General features: G+C 47.2%; 1 protein-coding gene across 3 annotated transcripts in view; it reads left to right on the top strand.

Moving 5' to 3' along the window:
- Window positions 1-11,597, top strand: part of ATP7B (ATPase copper transporting beta) — a 97,996-nt gene extending 86,399 nt beyond the window's left edge. For 2 of the 3 annotated variants that reach the window (XM_080662339.1, XM_080662338.1), the window contains 8 exons: window positions 178-360; window positions 1,730-1,895; window positions 3,089-3,232; window positions 4,423-4,565; window positions 6,051-6,254; window positions 6,351-6,468; window positions 7,876-7,978; window positions 9,314-11,597. In XM_080662339.1, coding sequence (XP_080518465.1) covers window positions 178-360; window positions 1,730-1,895; window positions 3,089-3,232; window positions 4,423-4,565; window positions 6,051-6,254; window positions 6,351-6,468; window positions 7,876-7,978; window positions 9,314-9,587 — 1,335 coding nt within the window. In that variant the 3' untranslated portion in view covers window positions 9,588-11,597. The remainder of the gene's footprint in view (window positions 1-177; window positions 361-1,729; window positions 1,896-3,088; window positions 3,233-4,422; window positions 4,566-6,050; window positions 6,255-6,350; window positions 6,469-7,875; window positions 7,979-9,313) is intronic. The other variant, XM_080662340.1, reaches the window with a different exon arrangement.
- The last annotated feature ends 10,150 nt before the right edge of the window (window positions 11,598-21,747 follow it).

The following is a 21,747-nucleotide window of genomic DNA, read 5'->3' as shown; positions in this document are numbered from 1 at the left end:
TTTGCAGGGGGAGTGGTTGAACCTTGTGATTGATTGTAGATGATTATGTCATGGAGGATGAAGGACTATTGTTATCTTCTAGAGGGAGTGTGAGTTAAGTTCTGCCTCAAGATTGTGTGGATTTTAAAGTCCCTTCCATCTGTATTTATGCTAACGAAGATGTGATTGTTTTGACAGATAAAGACTGTGATGTTTGACAAAACTGGCACCATTACCCATGGGGTCCCCAAAGTCATGCGGGTCCTCTTGCTTGTGGATGTGGCCACGCTGCCCCTCAGGAAGGTTCTTGCTGTGGTGGGGACTGCAGAGGCCAGCAGTGAGCACCCCTTGGGTGTGGCTGTCACCAAATACTGTAAAGAGGTACGAAGACCTGGGCATTGCTCCTCCTCCTCCTCCTCCCACAGCCTCCTCTCTTACCCGTGAGGCTGGAGCCTCCAAGCTCCTTCCTCCTAACAGGCTTTTCCTCTCAGCTGCCATGGCACCTCAGTCAGCTGCCTTCGAGGAGGCCTTGGCTTGTGTGATCTGGAAAACCACTTAGCAGGCCAGCGGAGATGTGGCTCGCAGTAGCTGGTCCCTTGTCACATTTCCAGATATTGCAAAAGCAGCTCAGTGTTAACAGTCATTTGTTGATCATTTACTGAGCACCTGGGCTCAGGACAACTATTAAGATGGGAACTCTGCCTCTCGGAGCTGCTTGCTGGTTGGGTGAGGAAGACAGATGGTATATAAATTCAGTCCTTTACGTAGTGCAAAGGGATACAAAAATGAATGGGGTCTTGGGGGGAGGGGTAGAAATCCATGCAGTTGGGAACATCTGAAATGGAGAGGAGCCAGCAGAAGTGAGCGGAATGCCCAGTGGGTTCTTGGCATAGTTACTGGGGAAGCATTCATCTTTTGATCTTTTCAGACGGAAGGTCCTATTTAATTTTCTCTATTTTCAATATGAATATAGAAGCAGCAGAATGTGCCAGAATACTGCCCAGAAAAAATGTAAACTGTGTGGGCAAATACAATTATCAGTAAATGTAGAGGGTTACATGGATGCCTTGAAAAAGTTGACAACTCTTCCTGGACAGGGAACCTTCCAGAAATCTCATTTCGTGTTTCTGTCTTTCATGTAGGGTCAGGCAGGCCATTTCACCTCTCACCTTTCTGATGTTTCAGGAAGAATTCTGCTCACCTCAGCCATCCTTCCTTTGCTGTTTTGTTAATCCAAATAAAAACAGTGCCCCACTTCTTTCTCCTGCCACATCGCCCTTCTCCACAGGGTCTGTAAATGGGCAGTTCTCTCTTAATAGCCTCAAAATAGCTTTGTTACCACTTGCCTTTTCCATTATTTTAATGAAATTACGTGTGACCTAAAAATAATATATTTCCTCTCTTTGGCACCTTTACAACTCCCCATCCTTAATTTGAGATGTTTGATGTGAATAGCCTTTCTCCTAGTCTGCAACATGTCCAATATCATGAGGCATCCACGTAAGGAGAGAGTTTAGGCTATTTAATTTTGTTCAATTCAATAATTATAATGTCTGTGTCAGAGAAAAAGAATTGCTGAGTTAATAGTTTATCTCTACCTTTTCCTGCAATTCTACTTCCCATCCCTCCTTTCCCTCTTAAATCATGGTTGGGGCTGCTGTCTCTCCTACCCTCACCCCCATCTCTGCCCTGCTCCCTCTCCCCTCCCCCTCTGTTTTCTGTTTCTTCTTCCTGCTCCCTTCCTTCACAGGAACTTGGAACTGAGGCCTTGGGATACTGCATGGACTTCCAGGCCGTGCCAGGCTGTGGAATTGGCTGTAAAGTCAGCAGCGTGGAAGGCATCCTGGCCCACAGCGAGCACCTGAGCAAATGGGCCACTCACTCGAATGGGGTTGGCAGTGTCCCCACAGAAAGAGGTATCCCTGGCCTTTTCTCTGGTGCTCGGCCTGTCAGGGGTTGGGTCCAGCTGGGTCAGGTGGCAGCATGCCAAACACAGAGAGCACCATGCCACCTGGTCCCCCTGCTGTGGAGAAAGGGGGCTCATGGCAGGTGCACTGCATGCCTCCCTCCCCAGGAAAGCCTCAGGTTCCTCTTGTATTTCATTCCTCTGAATCTTGATGCCAATGGCAGACAAAAGTAGTCTATTACGTAAATCTATAGAGTATTGCTCATAATTTTGAGTCTCTACTTTCTTATCCCAAGTTAGCTTGGCTTCTTGTGAGCTACAAAGTGGACAGCTGGGAATTCTGCTTTGTTCTTCCGAAATAGGAAACCTCCCGCTTAGTAGAACTCTGATGGGAAGTTTTGTGTTTACAGAGCTGGCAGCAGTCAGGGAAAGCTGATGGGAATGATCTGCCCACACGAAGAAGGGACACTGTTTGGAGTGAGAGCTGCTTTTGAATAATGGCTTTCTTATTCTAAGGGTAGCTTAGTAGCCTTCGGCGTAAGAGTGTGAAAACATACCCCCTCCCCCCCAAAAAAATGTGTCTAATGCTTTCTCTTAAGTATGTTGGTAATTAAATCTTGATTTAGATTTCACTGTTGGAAGCCATATTCTAGCAACTTAAAGCCCTAGGATGACATTTCATTTAGTGTCCAGGGACTGGTTCATGCAGTGACGCCTAAGTTACTGGCACACATGGAAGGTGACAGGAGAAAGACTCACTGGCCTTTTAGGAAGTATAGCTTTAAAACATTTCATAGAAGTAGACAGATTACTTGCTGGTTCACCTTGGGTCATCTGTACCAAGCATGATGTCGCTACGCACCACTTGGATTTGATGCTGGAGAAATAACTCCCTGAAAAAGAAGCAGCAGATTCCTCTAAAGGCAAATAGGGACATCACATAATGTTTGATATGCTTGTAACGTTTTCACACATAGAAAATGGACCTTTTAATGCTCCATTTTAATTCATACCCACATGTTCTACACATTAATTATACTTTTTCCCCTGGTCCTTTAAGGATGGTGTTCTGAGAGGCACTTACTAGGTGATAATTTCTCAGAATGGTCAAATGGATATTTTGCCTTTAAAAGGGTTCCCTAGTTTTTAGTAATTTCTCATAATGTAGTTACACTGGGAATAACCACAAACTCTTTTGAACAGATGTAGTTCCCCAGACTTTCTCTGTGCTAATTGGAAACCGAGAATGGATGAGGCGCAACGGCTTAGCCATTTCCAGCGACGTCAGTGACTCTATGACAGACCATGAGATGAAGGGCCACACGGCCATCTTGGTGGCTATTGATGGTATTACTCCGCTCTGCCTTCCTCCTGCTCTCTCAGACATGAAGCTTTTGGTGATGTCAGGCAAAAAGAGATCTTGCCTATTTAAAAAGAAACAAATCTCCCTTTACTAATTTTAGTTTCATCTTGTAAAAGATTACGCTGATGTCTTTTCACGGCATCCCCAGTCCCGAGGTCATTTTCAACTCGCTCTCCCTCTCTGCTGCAGAGCCAGCTCTGCCCTGGCACCTGCCTCCTTGTACTTGGGATCCTGTATTCACCATTATTGTTTGCTGCAGTCCAAGCTGGCAGCTTGGAGTCCTCCTCCTCATCAGTGCAGACAAAGCAGTTCACTTTCCAAGAAGTTTAACCCTAGCATGCCCTGAAATATGAGGTCCCTGCAGCTTGCCTCCGCTTCTCAAGATGGAGTGTATCTGAGGACCCAGTTATATCTTGGGCTTTACATCTCAGATAGATTAGAATGTTACTTTGTTAATGTTAGTTTCTGCTAACAGAAGTAAAACTATATGCAAATAAGAACTAATTTAGTTCTCTTTCCTATTCTCTTTTTTGTTTTCCTCCTCCCATCTCGAGGCCGCCTCCTAAGTCCTTGTAAGTCCACAGTCCCCTCCACTCGACAGAGCAGAATTGGCTCAACTGAAGGAGTCATTACCTTATACATCACTCACCCTCACTGTGCTCCCGCCACACCTCAGGCCTCAAAAGCCTTCCTTGCCTCAGTATCTAAAAGGTTCACTCAAAAAAAAAAAAAAAAAAGTTCTATTCAAGTGGCTTTTATCATAAGGGAAAAAAAGGAAGTATTGATTTTCTTGCTGTTTGGACAATCATCACTTCCTAAGTAGTATTTTCTGTATTTGTCATGTTTTAATAGCTAAGGTATATTGAGTTATGAGCTAGATACTCTGCAAGTGGATGTGCCATGCAGAAAATTTGGAAAATTCTGAGAGCTATAAAGAAGAAAATGGAATTGCTCGTTAGCCTACCCCTCAGAGAGCCACTGTTGACATTTTGATAGTCCTTCCAGACTGTGTATGCATCTGTCATGTGTAAATTTTACAAAACAGGATCAAACCATATTATGTTCTATAATTGGGTGTCTGGCTTCTTGCCGGTACCGTGATGTTAAGGACACTGTGCTTGCTTCTTGGGCCGCCGGGGCCCTCTCCCGAGCACTCACTGTGGTGTTCCCTCAGGGCTGCTCTGTGGGATGATCGCCATTGCAGACGCCGTCAAGCAGGAGGCCGCCCTGGCTGTGCACACACTGAAGAGCATGGGCGTGGACGTGGTGCTGATCACGGGGGACAACCGCAAGACAGCCAGAGCCATCGCCACCCAGGTCTGGGCAGGTGCCTCTTCCCTTTTTCAAACTAAAGTGATATTAAGCTTACAGAAGCAGTTGAGGGGAAAAAACTAAGCACCAGTGCATCCAGCACTCAGCTTTGCTTCTGCTTCCCCCTGCATGGTACTTTTCAGCCATGCAGCACCTCCCCCCCTCCCCACCACCACCACCACCATGCTGTAGCAGCAAAGGTCCCACCCCGGGGCCTGGGAGCTGTGATTCGTGCAGGACTGGCTGCAGCCCTGGAAAAGCAACTCCATCATTCTCCATTTCCCAGTGTTTGCAGTGAACACAAAACAACAACCCATGGCTTGAGGGCTGACATAAACAACTTTGTAGTCTTTATGTTGAAGGAATGTTTTGCCAGCTCAACTCTTCCCACTTGTTGCACCAGATAAGTGACTGATCCCGGGCAGTTTCCCTGCAGCCCTGGGTTCTGAGTTTGGGCCGTGCAGAAAGTGCTGCTGCATGCTTGCCTGGCCTACCACACGGGGATGGCTCCAGTGCAAATTCCTGAAAAGAATATATACCCCTTCTCCCAAAAATGTGTGTACAGTGGTATGCTTTTGAAAATGAATTGCACCTTATGAGGGAAGCAACATACCTCTCTTAACTGGGCATTTTGCTAATAATGGACTTGAGTTACTCCCTTTCCTGGTTAAAACTTGTTCATTCATTCAGCAAGCACTTGCTAAACACCGCCCATGCGACAGCAGGCTACAGAGCGGAGTGAAGAGGGTACCTGCCCTTAAGGAGCTCCCAGTCCTGTGGGGAGGGTGGACCAGTGACCAACTATAAATTGAGTCCTTGGTGTTTCCAAAGAAGAGTGCATAGGGCATGTGGGTGCCGCCAGCTTACCCTCCAGCCTGGCAGGGGCTGGGAATGTCTTCCCAGAGGAGAGGAAGCTTGAGTCAGGAGCGGTCTGGTGAAGAAGAGGGGGCAGGAGGAGGGAAACCAAGCTGACCTTCCAGGGCAGAACAGGCAGCATGAGCACCATCCGGGGTACAAAGTAGCCGGGAGTTGGAGAGTGTATGGAGCTGAATGGTGCAGGGAGCTGGAAATGAGCAGAGATCTAGGGGACCGTCTAAAGGGACCTCAGGAGGCAGACCAAGGAATTTAGATGTTGTCCTAAGGGAACTGGGGTCCACTGGAGGACTTTACGCAGGAAAGGAAAATGACCAAATAATTTGTTTTGGAAAGACACTGGGACAGCATATGGAGAAGAGAGTGGGGAGGCCGAGATGTGGGCCGGGAGACCAGTGAGGGCCCCAAACCACTGCCTGGCCTTGGGATGGGATCAGGGAGTAAATTTGCCATGTGATCTGGAACCTGTGGGGCTTGGTGACTGACATCATTGACGACCTGAAGGCTGGGTGGGGGTTGGGCAGGATGACCTGGGTTTCTGCTACTATTCCTATCCTTTGCCAACACCGGGTATTGTCACATATTTATTTTTTTACTGCTGTTTTCCTTTCCTTTTAGGTTGGCATCAACAAAGTCTTTGCAGAGGTGCTGCCTTCTCACAAGGTGGCCAAGGTCCAGGAGCTCCAGAAGGAAGGGAAGAAAGTCGCCATGGTGGGAGACGGGATTAATGACTCCCCGGCCTTAGCCCAGGCCGATGTCGGCATCGCCATCGGGACAGGCACAGATGTCGCCATTGAGGCGGCTGACGTTGTTCTCATCAGAGTGAGCACGCTGTGTCTCTTCCCCGTTGTCCAGGCAGTGGGAGGGGTGAGGGCTGTGGGCACAGCTCCTGACTCTCCAAATGCTCCTCTACCTCAGAATGACTTGCTCGATGTGGTCGCTGCCATTCACCTCTCCAAAAGGACTGTCTGGAGGATACGGCTCAACCTGGTGCTGGCGTTGATCTATAACCTGGTTGGCATTCCCATCGCAGCAGGTAACAGGGCTCACCCTGCTTGTGACTTTTGCCTCCAGCTCTCTGTGTGCCTGGTTCCTGCCGGACTTAGTGCACAGCCCACCTCGCTGGCTGGCTAGCCAGAAGCATCTTAGAAAGTGTTGATTTTATTATGTTCTCTGCTTGCTAACTCTCTAACAGTAAATGAGAAACTGCAGAGAGAACCCCAACCTTCATTCACTCTGGTTCTCTCTGAAAAGCTGCCAAGAGCTTGACTATCTATTTACTATGGCCCTGTTTTCTGAACCATTTATTACACATACAGTCTGAAAAACTAGCATTGTTAACAGTTATGGGGCCCCTGCTACATGCTAGGGACTATGATTGGTGTTTTAGAGCCTTAATTCAAAAATGCATCCTGCCCGAGATTTACCCTGTCTCACAGAAAGAGATGGATTTTTCTGCCTTATAACTCCTCTCTTCCCCGTTCAGTACTGAGTTACCCAGTAGGAAAAAGCTCTTCTGCAAGGAAAGGCTTCTATGTGGGCTGAGACCTAAAGTTTGTAAACACAACTTTCCCACTTCAAGTCCCCTGTTGTGCCTGAGTGGTTAAAGGTGACTCACATAATGGTTAGCATGTCTGCCTGAGCGTACTGGGTGTGGTGGGCCAGGCCAGGCAACTGTACCTTCTGCTTCCAGAGCCAGCCCAGGGGCTGATTCACTCCTGTGTTTGTGCCTCTGTCACAGACCTTTGCCCAGACATGGACTGAGTCTCCTGGCTCTGTCCTGGGTCCTGGCTCACATTGCCCTTTAAAAAGGTGTTTTGATTTTTTTTTTTTTAATATATTTTATTGATTTTTTTACAGAGCGGAAGGGAGAGGAGGGATAGAGAGTTAGAAACATCGATGAGAGAGAAACATCGATCAGCTGCCTCCTGCACGCCCCCCACTGGGGATGTGGCCGCAACCAAGGTACATGCCCTTGACCGGAATCGAACCTGGGACCCTTGAGTCCGCAGGCCGACGCTCTATCCACTGAGCCAAACCGGTTTTGAGCCCTTAGGGAAGACAACCCATGCAGACAGGTCTGTAGTCACTAGCAGTGTGCCCTCTGAGTGCTCACACAGTCCCCGCGGTGCCTCAGGACAGCTGGCTCCCCCGCCCTGCTGCTACCCCTCTGGTTCCTGAGATTCACTGCTCTCCTGGAGTTTCCCCTGAAACTGGTGATGGCGCCTATGGACAGGCCCAGGAAGGGCAGGGGGGTGGGAGACCCCAATCCCCTCAACAGCGCCCCCACTGGCCAGCTCTGAGATAGCCTGCTTCAGAGGCCTGCAGGCATGTGCTCACTGGCAGCGGGCTTCCAAGCTATGCTGAGCACTTCATGGTGGACCCTCTCCTTGCTCTCTCCGGGCTGCACTGTGAGTGTTGTCTCTCCCCCCAACCCACGCAGGTGTCTTCATGCCCTTTGGCATCGTGCTGCAGCCATGGATGGGCTCGGCAGCCATGGCAGCCTCCTCTGTGTCTGTAGTTTTCTCGTCGCTGCAGCTCAAGTGGTGAGTCCCCACAGGGCAGGAGAGTGCACTGCAGGCGAGGCGATACTTGCTAGGCCCCTTTGCACTGCATGCGCAAGGCAGGTTTCGGCTGGCTGGTGCACCTCCTGGGCCAGCAGTGGGTGTGTGCTATGCTTAGATTCCTGATTCATTCACCTAAGGCAGTGGTCGGCAAACTCATTAGTCAACAGAGCCAAATATCAACAGTACAATGATTGAAATTTCTTTTGAGAGCCGAAAACCGACTTCTGCGCATGGGCCACGAAGTTTCAATCGCACTGTACGTGCACACCCGCACGTGGTATTTTGTGGAAGAGCCACACTCAAGGGGCCAAAGAGCCGCATGTGGCTCGCGAGCCGCAGTTTGACAACCACTGACCTAAGGCAAAGCCCTAAGGGACAGCCTGAGTATATAATGATTTATTGGCATCACGATCAAGTAATCCACCACTTAACCATCACCATGTGCTGGGCTATTCTAGTTATTTTGCTCAGGGCTGCTGAGCAAAGTGTCATTAGGCAATTTTATCCTTTTGCGAAGGAACATCATAGAGTGCACTTGCACAAACCTAGATTAGGTGTAGTCTACTACATACCTAGGCTTTATGGTATTACCTATTGCTCCTAGGTTACAAGCCTGCACAGCATGTTACAGTACAAAACAACACAAGAATAATTCAATCACAAGAGAAAATGATGGAATCAAGAGATGCAGTGGGCAGCAGATGTATGAGGTTGCTGCCAGTGTAGTATGGCATAGTGTTTTACACAAACCGATTTTTAGTAAGTAGAAAGAATACATTCTAAAATAATAAAAAATATAGTATAGTAAGTATACAAACCACTAACATAATTGTTCATCATCATCAAGTGTTATGTTCTGTACATAATGGTATGTGCTGTACTTTTATCTGGCTGGCAGCGCAGTGGGTTTGTTTATGCCAGCATCACCACAAACACAGGAGTAATGAGTGTCACAATGGCTCTGACATCTCTAGTGACAGGAAGTTTTCGGCTCCATTATAACCTTATGGGACCTCTGTCATATATGCGGTCCATTGTTGACCGAAACATCATTATGTGGCCCATGACTGTATGTAGACACAGGATCCCTGTGTATTAACATTTTTCCTTTTTCAAAATAGATGTTTATTTACTTATGTTTTCATTTAACAAGAAGTTAATGACAGCCTACATGCCAAGCATTTGGATACAAAGTTTCTAAATTGGGTGAACCCTAGGAGTTTGATAGTGCGTGTTATTGAAAGACTTGGATGAGAGGCTTTCAAAAGCCTATGTCCAGAATGGTTCAAATGCTCTTGGAATCTTACTTTGCAGCTATAAGAAGCCCGACCTGGAGAGGTACGAGGCCCAGGCCCAGGGCCGCATGAAGTCCCTCACCGCGTCCCAAGTCAGCGTGCACATTGGCATGGATGACCGGCGCCGGGACTCCCCCAGGGCCACACCCTGGGACCAAGTCAGCTACATCAGCCAGGTGTCTCTGTCCTCTCTGAAGTCCGACAAGCTGTCTCGGCACAGCGCCTCAGCTGATGACAGTGGGGACAAATGGTCTCTGCTCCTGAATGACAGGGACGAGGAGCAGTTCATCTGAAAGCTCCAGGCTGGTGCAGACCCATGGCCCATCTCCTAGCTGATCAGCAGCTCTAGCCTCAGGTGCAGCATCGCAGCCACTTCCATGCCCTGGACATTCAGATCATGCTTCCCTGCAGCAGATGGCATTATCCAGACGTGGCTCCTGGGCAGAACCACCCTGCCTGGATCCCACAGCACAGGGTGAAGCCTTATCCAGGCTACTAGCGTGGGCTTGTTAAAACCTTGCCAACTCTAGAATCGGGAGGACAGCCAACCCCCATAGACCTCGGCTTTATTTAGTATTTGGGATGACTGTATGTGATATGAAGAAAATCTTACAGGACCAGAAACTTAGCTGAGCCTTTTCCTAGAACTCATGAAAAACCTCGAACTCATGAAAAACCTCGGTGTTGTCCTCTTTTTTACAATGCCCGCGAGCATCGTATATCTGAGACCACAGTTTACCTCAAGTGCAGTCTTTAGTTTCTGCGGGTACAGCCTCTTCTTTTTCTGTCCTTGTCACTGGCGGTGGCACCCTCGCCTCTCAGGGCAGGACTGGCATCCTCCTGGTCCCTGCTGCTGCTCTCAGGCGCTTCTCCAAGTGCACGTGCCCATGTGTGCTGCCGCCTGAGTCTGCTCACTCACATGTCCAGCCAGAGAGCTTGCCAGTTCGTTCTTGCTTATGAGCCACTTCTCCATGGAGTCTTGACCGTTGTTGCCCAGATGGAGTGAGCGTCTCAGAGTCTGAGACTTGAGAAGTCCAGCTTCCTGTGGGGTCCAGGAGCTTGGGCCCCGGGGACACTTGTGGTCCTTGAAGACCTGTGGGGGGAGGCATGTGCAGGCAGGAACCTCCCTCGTGGCTCCCGGAGCTTCGGTTACATGGTCTGCTGTGTGACTGTTACTTCATGGTCAGAAATGTAGAATTCATGTTGGCTTGTGCAACTCTGAGAAACGAAGATTCCCAAGCTAGAGGGCATCCCAGCTCTTCTCCATGAGCTTCTACTGCATGCTGAGTTGGTGGTGCTTTAGGAAAGGGGTGGCCACAACTTCCCAAAGGAAACGTCCTTTGAAACTTTCGGTGGCTCTTTGTGATTGCCTGACCCTGGAGGGGCAGGACTGTGGCTAGTTTTTGACTTTGGAGTTACTGTTGACTGACAGATCACATGGGAATAGACAAGTAGAATCATAATCTTAGAATAAGCAGAGCAAAGCCTATGCTAAATTCTAAGGTGAATCCCTTGTCACACACACAAAATAATTTTATTTATTGAGGGTCAGTTATTTTCCAAGGCAATGTAAACACTTTTTATAAGTTAACCTCTAATCCTCCCAACAAACCACCAAAGTAGATATTAATTGTCCACCTTTCACAGGCAGGGGAATAGGCTCAGAGAGGTTAAGTACCTGCTCAGGGTCACACAGCCAGCACACATGCTGGAACAGGGGTCTGAATGCAAGTCTGCTGGCTCTGAAATCTTTTATTTATGCTTCACCTTGAATATTTTGCTTGATAAGAATAAACAAGAAAAGACCCTTGTTCCTGGAAGACCAAATTTGCCCGATGATGTATTCATTGTATCATCTTGTAATGGGATTTGATCATAAGATCATCTCCCCTCCCATGGATGGTTCATTTTTATTTTTACATATAATTTAGTTTTTGCTGGGTTTTATCCTCTGAAATCCAAGTGCAGAGTTTTGTGGTGTTTTTATTTTCAATCTTCCTTTTCCTCTCAGCCCCTTCCTGCCATGTGTCACCAATTGTCTTTATTTTTCTGCTGTGTTTGGGGAGTGTTTCTTATTTCCTAACTAGGCTAATTATTTTCTAAAGACTCTAATTGTATTGATTCCCCAAAAAGCTTTTAGGATCATAAACATCATGTTTATATAGACTCAAAAATATTTATATAATTGTACAGAAATAACCTTTTAGATGTTTAAAGAGTCAGAATTTTTTTTGTCAGATAAGAACAATTCCTACTTAAAAACTTTCCGTGCTATATTAGAATAAAGTTTCTATTTTGTTCATAAAAACATCTGCTTTTGGCTGGCCCTATCTGAGTAAAGAGCATGGTGGGCCCAGGGCAGCACTGTCTTCAGTGAGAACTTCGAGGGGCTGGCTCTGCTGTGGGTTCCTTTTCAGGGGGGTGGGGTTTTAACAGTGGAGGCCTCCAGGGTGGCCAGAGCCCTGTGATCGGCTCATGCCAGCATTGTGTGAGCCCCTCCCGTTGCCTGCCTCAGTGGTGCGTGGAGAGAACTCTGAAGGGTCACCCACGTCAGGGTGTCAGTCCCACTGGCCGACAGCCCAGACTACACTATAGATGCACTTTTCTAGTTGAGGGTCATTGTCTACAAAGGACTGTGGGATTGATCCCACCTTAGGAAGAGATTAGATTTCCTTAGAAAATAGATGCTTTCTAAAACTTGAGCAGATTTCCTTGCTAGGATTACACATGTAGCAGAATAAATCATAGCATCTGTCAATTCCTGATACAATTTTGGTCTTTAAAACCTTAGTGAGAAATTATGCTGAGATCACCTTTTAAATAAGTGGGTGTAATAATTCTAGTATTTTTTTCAAATGACGACTGGAAATTGACATGTCAAAAAAAAAATAGGTCCCCCAATTTTTCTGCTAGTTTACTAAGGAATAATAAATAAATAAATGACCTTTATTTTAAGAAAATCCAGCATAGCAAAATCAGCCAATCATAGAGGTTAATTAGAAAAAGGTTATTTGAATTACAGGACTTTTTTTTTTTTTGCTTTAAAAAAATTCATGCCAATATTTCAGTAAATTCCATAATGCATATAAAATTCTCCTTGAGATTTTTTTTGTATAGAACCTTTCTTAACTGCAGCAATTGCTTAAAAAAGAAGGCAGGGATGCATATACAAAAGAAATGCTTTCAGCAACCATTCGTGTTGACTCTGTTCCCCTTCCTGATTACCTTGGCTGGTGGGAAAGCTGATTGAGTATTGGAAGGTACTGTGGAGCTGGTAGAAATGAAATCACTACTTTCCTCAACTTTCAGACTCAACTTGGGCAGAGAAAAAAACACCATTGTTTGGGTTCATTCTAAAGGGAGATAGATGTCTACTTGTCTGCTGTTTACCTTTGTGTGAAGACAGTGACAACAGTTGAAACCCAAGACTATGAGAATGTTAATAATGCTGCAAAATCCCAGTGTCTCCTTTGTTCTGTTAAAAAAGATGAATATAGATGTAAAAGCATCCAAGGGCTAAGATGAAAATGAGAATTGATGGAAGTTTAACATTTTTTCCTCTGAAAAGGAAATAGTTATTTTTTCTTAATATAAAAATAACTGCTTATAGCAAAAATATGTAAGAACTATATAAAGGGGAGAAAGGCTGTTATAATAGCCCCACACCCTGCCCCCACGAGAAAACCCATGAAGATGATTTCATGGAGGGGTACCTTTTGAGGATGGATTGCACTGGGACACTAGGAACAAAGCCTGCCTGCCCACAGGGGACCGAGCTCCCTGACCAAAATGCAGCCATTTGAGAGGTGCTGTAGTGGGTTCCACATTTGCTGAGCTGGTCCCCGCAATGGCATGAAGAGCTGTGTGCCTCACTGTCCTATTTCCACAGCTGGGAGAACCCAGCTGATGGGAGTCAAGGTGTTACAGGGCAGTAAGGAGCTAGGAAAATTCCAGGGCAAGTGGAATAGGGAAGCTGAGACAGGAAAGTTAAAACAAGACCAAACATTGTGGGTAACTTACAGCCAGCTTGTAAATAACAAGCCATTATCTTCCTCAGCCAGGACACTGGAGAACAAATGGTTAAAAGCCTCCCTAAAGAGAGAATGCAGAAAAGGAGTGAGGAAGGGGAAAGGGAAAAAAGAAGGGCAGCTTTTTACTCCCTAAGTAGAAAAGCCAGTAGTCTCGAGGCTTGACAAGATAAAGCTTCTAGGTGCTTCTCATGAATTCTGGAACGGTCACAACAAAGTGAAAAGGGACCTTGAGAATTAATCTGCACCAAATATTCAGCAGAGGAATTTTGAAAGCTACAGACAGGAGGGTACATAATGCCTCAGACCCCCACCCAACTTGCTCTTCAGATTAGCCAAGAGCCCGTCTGTGCTTCATAAGCCAGATGTATAGGTTTGCTTCCTTTGCTTTTTCAATAAAGGTGCATGCTTTAATTGCTTTAATAAAATTGGCTTTTCACAGTGCAATGAAGGTCTCTTGATATAAATTCATTTATACGAGAAGACAAAGATTGAGGTTGGGGACAGCCCTCTCCCACTGACTCAGGGGGTGCCTATAACAAAGGGACCTGTCCAGGACCTAGAGCCAGGCGGGTATGAAAGCCCACTTGACTGGCCACAGAGCTCCTTTGCATTGTGTCCGTGGGGCTTCCTCCTTCCCTGCAAAGGAGACACTGCTGCTCACATTAGCAGAGGAGGCTGGGCTTCCTCGCACCTCTCAGTGCTGTGCTTGGGACAAGAGTCCTGTCCTGTGTCAGGACAATATAGTTTATCTCGAGAGCCACCAGGTGTCTCTCTGACTAAAACAACCTCGCAGTCGGCAGCCAGAGCCCACATTCTCTTGATCATTTCGATGCATCTGGAAATCCAAGTAGACATCATCATGATGGAAATACGGGGGCTGGAGTCAGCCCTGTGCTGGGGTGCCTATGGCTGCGATGTACTTCTTCGTGTACATGTGGTCCAGGGTTCAGACCCTCTAGTTTGCATTTAGCCAAGCAGACATGTTGTTGGGATTACTCAACATTGACAATTTCCTTTTATAAACTACATCTGAGCTTCATATTCCAGCAAGTTTCAATTTTTTTTTTTTTAAAGCTTGAATACTAAACAAAAAAGGTTTTGAAGAGCTCATGGTGGCTTTCAGTGGCTCCAAAGCTCCAAGTTCTAAGGCTCCCATGTTTGCTTGGGCTTACAGGCCTCCACACCAATCCCTGGGCAGGATCCTGGCCCAGAGTGTCCATTACCGGGCTGGTGCCAGGCCTGGGGTTACCTGGCCAGACCTCTTATTTTCTCTGTCCAGTAAGGAACATTGCCTTCTTCACTGTCCTGAGGTACAAGGACGGAAGGGGCAGTCCGTAGGAAACCTCTGTGCAAGTGCAAGGTGGCAATGGTTTCAGGCAACCTCCACAAGTTTAAAAGATAAGTGTGACCTGAGACCTCCACTTTGTCATCTGTACAAAATGGGAATAATTAATCATTTACACCGCCCAGGGTTGTGGTGAGGATACAATGGGGCCATGGGGGGAGGGGCGGGAAGCACATCCTGCTGCTGCTGCTGCTACTGGGAGTGATGGTGGCTGTATTCCAGGCGGTGTGTGTGTGGGGGGAGAGGGGGGAGTGGTGCAGGGGGTGGATGGGCAACACAAACTCACAGCGTTCCCATTCGGAGCAGGTGGAAACAGTCTTTGTGCATTCCTTGGCTGGGCTGGAGAAAGTGCCTGCTTATGGGTCGTCTTCTAAGACTTCACAGACTGTGCACGTGGCTTAGAAAGGAGCGGCCTTTGCCCACTTGCTGTGTACCAGGCTGGACTCCAGTTCTCTTGTTTCCCGGGCGTGGGTCCCAGAGTCTGAGCTCCACTGCAGCCTGCCCTGAGTTCCCGAAAGGACGTCCAGCCAGAGCCATGCAGTGTGGAGAGGTTAAAAACTCCCCACCTTTTTAAGATATAGATGTGTGTTGAATACATTGTATATATGTATTGTATGTCTAAAACTATGTATACTGCCTATAATTAGTAGATAATGAAATAAAATTAATAGTAAACATAAATAAAAGCATGAATAAAAGAGAAAAACAAAACAAAACAACAAAAAAAACCTCCCCACCTTAGAGATGGGTAAACTGGGCTGTACCCCCCTGAGAAGTGTCATTGCCTTTCTGAGCTTCTGAATCTGGGCAGGAGTGAACTCCCCTTCACTGGCTTGCGAAGGCCAAATGGAATTAGGGGCATGAATGCCTAGCCTAGTGCCCGTGCACTGGAGCCACTTCTAAAAGGGAGTATCCACCCTAGCTGGTTTGGCTCAGTGGATAGAGCATCAGCCTGTGGAATGAAGGGTCCCAGGTTCGATTTTGGTCAAGGGCATGTACCTCGGTTGCAGGCTTCTCCCCAGCGCCGGCCCTGGTTGGGGTGCATGCAGGAGGCAACCAATTGATGTGTTTCTCTCACATCAGTGTTCCTCTCTGTCTTTCCCTCTTTCTTCACTCTCTCTAAATGATAAATGGAAGAATATCCTCAGATGAGGATAATAGATAGATAGATGATAGATCCTATCTAATAAAAGAGTAATATGCAAATTAACCATCACTCCATCACACCCATAAGCCGTGCCCACCAGCCAATCAGGAGCGAGCATGCAAATTAACCCCAACCAAGGTGGCTGTGGCCATGGAGAGAGCAGGAGACTTGGGTTTCCCAGGCAATGGAGGAAGCCAAGCTTTCCACACACCTGGCGGGCCCAGGCCTCCACTCAAGGCTACAAAGTTTCGATTATCTTATCTAATAAAAGAGTAATATGCAAATTGACTGTACCTCCACTACACCCACAAGCCACGCCCGCCAGCCAATCAGGAGCGAATATGCAAATAAACCCAACCAAGATGGCTGTGGCCACAGAGAGCAGGAGGGAGGCTTGGGTTTTCCCGGCAATGGAGGAAGCCAAGCTTTCCACCTGCCCAGGCTACAAAGTTTCAATTATAGAAGATACATAAATCCCAACAGAAATGGCTGCCACCACAGAGCGAGCAGAAGGCTTGACTCCGCTCCAGGCTACAAAGTTTCAATTGTAGAAGATAAATAAACCCCAGATACCAGGGCCTCCACTTGGGTCGCCAGGGGGCATGGCCGGCCTGCAAACCACCACAGGCCCTTCACCCAGGCCGCCCCACGCCCCAAGGAAACCCCCACCCTGATCCAGGACACCCTTCAGGGCAAACCAGCTGGCCCCCACCCGTGCACCAGGCCTCTATCCTATCTAATAAAAGAGTAATATGCAGATTGACCATCACTCCAACACACAAGATGGCTGCCCCCATGTGGTCAAAGATCCTGCCCCCATGTGGACACAAGATGGCCACCACAAGATGGCCAGCAGGGGAGGGCAGGTGGGAGGGACCAGGCCTGCAAGGGAGGGAAGTTGTGGGTGATCAGGTCAGCAGGGGAGGGCAGTTTGGAGGGACCAGGCCTACAAGAGAAGTGCAGTTGGGGGCGATCAAGCCTGCATGGGAGGGCTGTTAGGGGTGACCAGGCTGGCAGAGGAGGGAAATTGGGGGTGACTGGGCCTGCAGGGAAGGGCAGTTGGGGGGGACCCAGGCCTGCAGGGGAGAGCATTTGGGGGGGACCAGGCCTGCAGGGGAGGGCAGTTAGGGGTGACCAGGCCTGCAGGGGAGGGCAGTTAGGGGCAAATAGGCTGGCAGGGGAGCAGTGAGACATCAATCAGCTTGGCAGGGGAGTGGTTAGGGGGTGATCAGGCTGGCAGGCAGAAGCGGTTAGGGGCAATCAGGAATGCAGGCAGGCGAGCAGTTGGGAGCCAGGAGTCCTGGATTGTGAGAGGGATGTTCGACTGCCCGTTTAGGCCTGATCCCACTGGTGGGATCGAGCTTAAACGGGCAGTTGGACATCCCTCGAGGGGTCCCAGATTGGAGAGGGTGCAAGCTGGACTGAGGGACACCCCCCTGTGCACAAATTTCGTGCACTGTGCCTCTAGTAGATAGATTAAAGGGAGTATCATTAGAATGACACTGGTGTCACGTTTCTCCTGTGAGGTGAATCTGGGCAGTTCCAGGATTGTTGCAATGGGATGCTTTTCTCAGGAAATAATGACTGTTTGACTGATGCTGGTGCAGAGTGGGAGTTTGGAAAATGAGTGTAAAGGATGGTAGTGAATAAGAGCTGTGAATAAAGCAATTTATTTTTAATGTGTCATTTTAGTCTGGTTTAGAAGGTGGGCTCTTGTGTCATTCATCCTATCTACATTATATTTAGGCATCTGATTATTTTCACCAATCATATTTGAAGTCTTTTCCTTCTCTTCAGAGTAGAACCATCTTAGATATGGTTTCCTAAAGAATGTAGTTACATTTGATTAAAATAGAACCATCTTGCTCTGCTATTTCTGAAGACTCAGCTTTGGGAGCTCAATATAAACCCAGCACAGAGGTGTGGCCCTGACATCATGGGGATTTAGTCACAGAATAGCCTGACCTTGATAGTACACTGGAGGGAGCAGGGCAGTGAGTATCTGTTTGCTTGTTTTTGAGGGATATATGTGTTTTATAAATTTCTGTTTTCTCCTTCCTGTCTAATGATTAGAGTTAAGACTAAAATCCACATGGCCCTAGAATCCAGCTAAATTTTGAAATTACTTCTAGAAATCTAAAAGAAGCTTACACTGTCAGCTTCTTACTTGAGATGCACTTAAATTTGGATCTAGTGGGACTTCTTGTAATGGATGAAACACACTGGACACCTCAGGATGGGGGCTTTATTTTCCATCTAAAGCTTCACCCATTTCTAGGTAGTGTGTGTGTGTGTGTGTGTGTGTGTGTGTGTGTGTGTGTGTGTTTAATTTTATCTTTATCTAGGTAATGTTTTAATGTACACACACTTTCACTGCCAATTATTGCTCCCTTATCCACTACCAGGGGTGGGCAAACTTTTTGACTCGAGGGCCACAATGGGTTCTTAAACTGGACCGGAGGGCCGGAACAAAAGCATGGATGGAGTGTTTGTGTGAACTAATATAAATTCAAAGTAAAGGAGCAGAGGGGAGAGCAAGAGAACCAGATAGAACAGCCGGATCCAGCCCGCGGGCTGTAGTTTGCCCAAGGCTGCACTAGACATTCAGTACAAGTGACTCCATCCCTCTTCCCCAACTCACTGTGTCCCCATCTTTACTCTTCCCCCCTCTCCACCACAAACATGCAATACACACACACACACACACACACACACACACACACACACACACACCCCTAGGGTGCCCACAGAATCCTCCTATAGTATGATAACCATCAAGAACAGAGGAGGGATCTTGGCGTCTTGGGTCTTCTAAAAACACTTCTCAGAGAGGGGAGAACTATGAGGATTTGCTCACAGGAGAGGGCATTTGGTCCAGGAGGTGCATATGAAGGAGAGAGTGGACCAGTTGCTGGGGACAAGGGGATGGGTTGACTAAGTGGAGTGGGGCTGCACTGTTTGGAGAGCTGTAACTCAGACAGGACAGAGGGAAGCAGGGACAGTGGGGGGTGGTTCTCTTTCTCCTACCCCTCCCCACCCCTTTCCTTGACAGTGTCTCCAAGAGGGTAGAGGTGGGGGGTTCTGGGAAGAATAACTGGTGCCAACCTGGCCCCAACCCCACTCCAGGATTATGAAGATCCCTCAAAGGCTCGGCCCGCCCTCCCTTGGAACTAAGGGAAAGAGAAAGAGAAGCATTGTTAAAAGAAACTAAAAGGTGGGGAGGAAAGTCCAAACTGCATCTTCAGACGGTTGTGTGTGGCAGTCGTGGGCAAGAGTGACTGAGGGCAGGGAAGACAACAAAACGGATTCATCTGGGCTCACAGGCTGAGGAAGGTGTGGTTTCCAAACCAGCAGAATAGGAAGCCCCTGATGTTTATTCATTAACTCGGAGATCATTCGCAGAACCCGAGAGGATGCTTCTTTTGGAAGCATGCAAAAAAGCAAACACCCACTTGGAACTCTAACCCAAATGGATGCATATAGGCTACATTCCACATTTGGGAGGAAATTCACCTGAAAATGACAACTCGAGCCTCCTGGCTTGGGAGGCAGGGCTCTCATCTCTGCATGAGGAGGGACTGAGGGCCTAGTTGGGTTTGGAGTTTTTTCCCTCTCCTTCCCACACTCATTTATAACAACAACCACTAACCGAGCCTTTACTATATGCCAGGCACCATGACATTTATGTATAAAGCCTTTATATGCCTATTATCCTTAATTCCCACACGACCGCACATGGAACATACCGCTGTCGTTGCCATTTCACATGTACAGAGGCAGCTCTCTGTGAGCCATGAAGCTTCCACTTTAAGGCTCTCCTTGTGGACAGGCCCTTGCCAGACCCTGGACAAGGCCCAGCATCACATTCTCATGGGCATATGTTTTGTTAGTTTTGCAAAATTAGTTATTCTACTTGCAATTGATTAGGGCTGGAGTTTTTTCTTCCGTGTGACACCCCCGGCAGCACACATTCCCTGTATCAAGTGACACTGGATGACCACAGTGCATTTCTGGGAAAGGAAACTCTGAGTTGGGCAGACATTGAGTTTGGATGGAGTGAAATGCGTTTATGTGATTTGCAGTCACTTATGAGTAAGGTTCAACGTAGGAACGGCTTCCAGGACTACTCTACTGCCAGTGTTACGACTTGCCCAGTGTCATGGTCATGTCAGCTTGTCTTTGAGTGTGTGTGGAGGTACGTGGACAGTGGAGGAGATGCAGATCTGAAACATATGGGGCTTGAAGCTCCTCTGTGAAGAATTTTCCCAGCTATCAGACATGCAACATTGCTAGCAGAGGAATTGATTCTCATTGACAGAAGATCTCTCCTGTTAGGAATAGACATGATCATATACATGATCAAGCACATCACACATTGTTTTCTTTCTTGATGGCAATTGTATGAAATATAATTAATTGCAGTTGCTATGTTTTTAGGGCATGAATCAATAATAGTACTACATATGGTGAGTATAACTGTGTGAAGTTGCATCTTCATGCAGTCCAACTGTCAATAATGAAAACATTTCCATCAAGCAAGCACGCTAGAGAAAGGATTGAATTGTCTTTTACAAAATTATCAGATGAAGAAGCAATCAGAGACCCCCACATCTATATATATAAAAGCCTAAGTGACTGAACAACTGAACCACTGGTTGACTGGTGGCTATGACGCGCACTGACCACTAGGGGGCAGACACTCAACGCAGGAGCTGCCCCCTGGTGGTCAGTGCGTTCCCACAGCCAACCTCCTATGGCCTGATCAGACCCCACCTGTGCATGAATTCGTGCACCAGGCCTCTAGTATAGGATAAAAGAATTAGACAAGTGTATTAATTAATAAAAACATTAAGTTGTTTTTCTGGATTCTTGGTATTAGTGGTATTTGTTGTGAAATTATTTGCATTTGAAACCATCACTTTCATACCTAATTTTTATTTTTAATTTTATAGTCTTTTTTCTTACACAGGATGCACTCGACCATATAAGCTTTAGGCGCCATAAAACCTGGATCTATCCCTAAAAGAGCAGTGAAGTCACAAACTGAAGTCACAGCCACTAAGTGGCCCAACCAGCATTCGAATCCAGAGTCTGAGTGCTTGCTTACCTCACGTTGCATCTCAGACTCTAACATGCACCCGTTCACCTGGGGCTCTTGTTAAAGTGCAAATTTTGATTCAATGAATGTAGGCTGAGGCCCAGATGGCACAACTCTGCTATTCTGTGGGCTGCACCCCGAGAGGCCAGGGTCTCTGAGCTAATGTGCAACTGCTCATAATGGCTAGCTCTCATGCAGTATGATTAGGTCACTATAATTACTTCCCCTGAATAGGGTAGAGCTCACCTGGTTTCCTCACTCACAATTCCCTTTCCCTCACTCCAGCCTGAGACATATTTGGCCTAAAGAAGTGTTTTGAACACCGTGTTTCACTACCAGCTTCCCTCTGACACTTTTATAGAGTTCTTCCCAAGGGCCAAGTATTTTCTGTATAAGGGGGCATGTTTCCATCTTGTGGACAAGAACATTGCTGTTCAGGAAGGTCATGTGACTTGCCAGAGGTGGCAGGGTCAGTGGTTGAACTCACATCTCCAGCTCTACTTACCTGGTGACAGGTAGGCAAAGTGGGGACTCAGCCCTATGACTTTAAGAAGAGCATTGCCTTCAGCCTCTACCCTCCATGGAGTTGCCCACACCTCTTCTCCCTCTGGGTCCTCCCCGCCTTGGGATTGGCCCTAGATGCAGCTTTAAGAGATGCAAGGTGAGTAGATGAACACTGGAGTTTCCACTGTGACAAATAGGAAGTGGCTGACCTCTACTTGCCTAGCTTTCTTTACCTTTGGGAGAGTTCCTTAACCTCACTGAGGACAGTTCCCTTTTCCATAAGTGGGCTTAATGTGACCCAACTCATGGGGTTTTATGGAGAATAAAT

The sequence above is a fragment of the Plecotus auritus genome (assembly GCF_963455305.1).
Source record: "Plecotus auritus genome assembly, chromosome: 3".
Lineage (NCBI taxonomy): Eukaryota > Metazoa > Chordata > Mammalia > Chiroptera > Vespertilionidae > Plecotus > Plecotus auritus.
The sequence above is the reverse complement of the archived record's forward strand: the minus strand, read 5'-3'. Positions and strand labels throughout refer to the sequence as shown.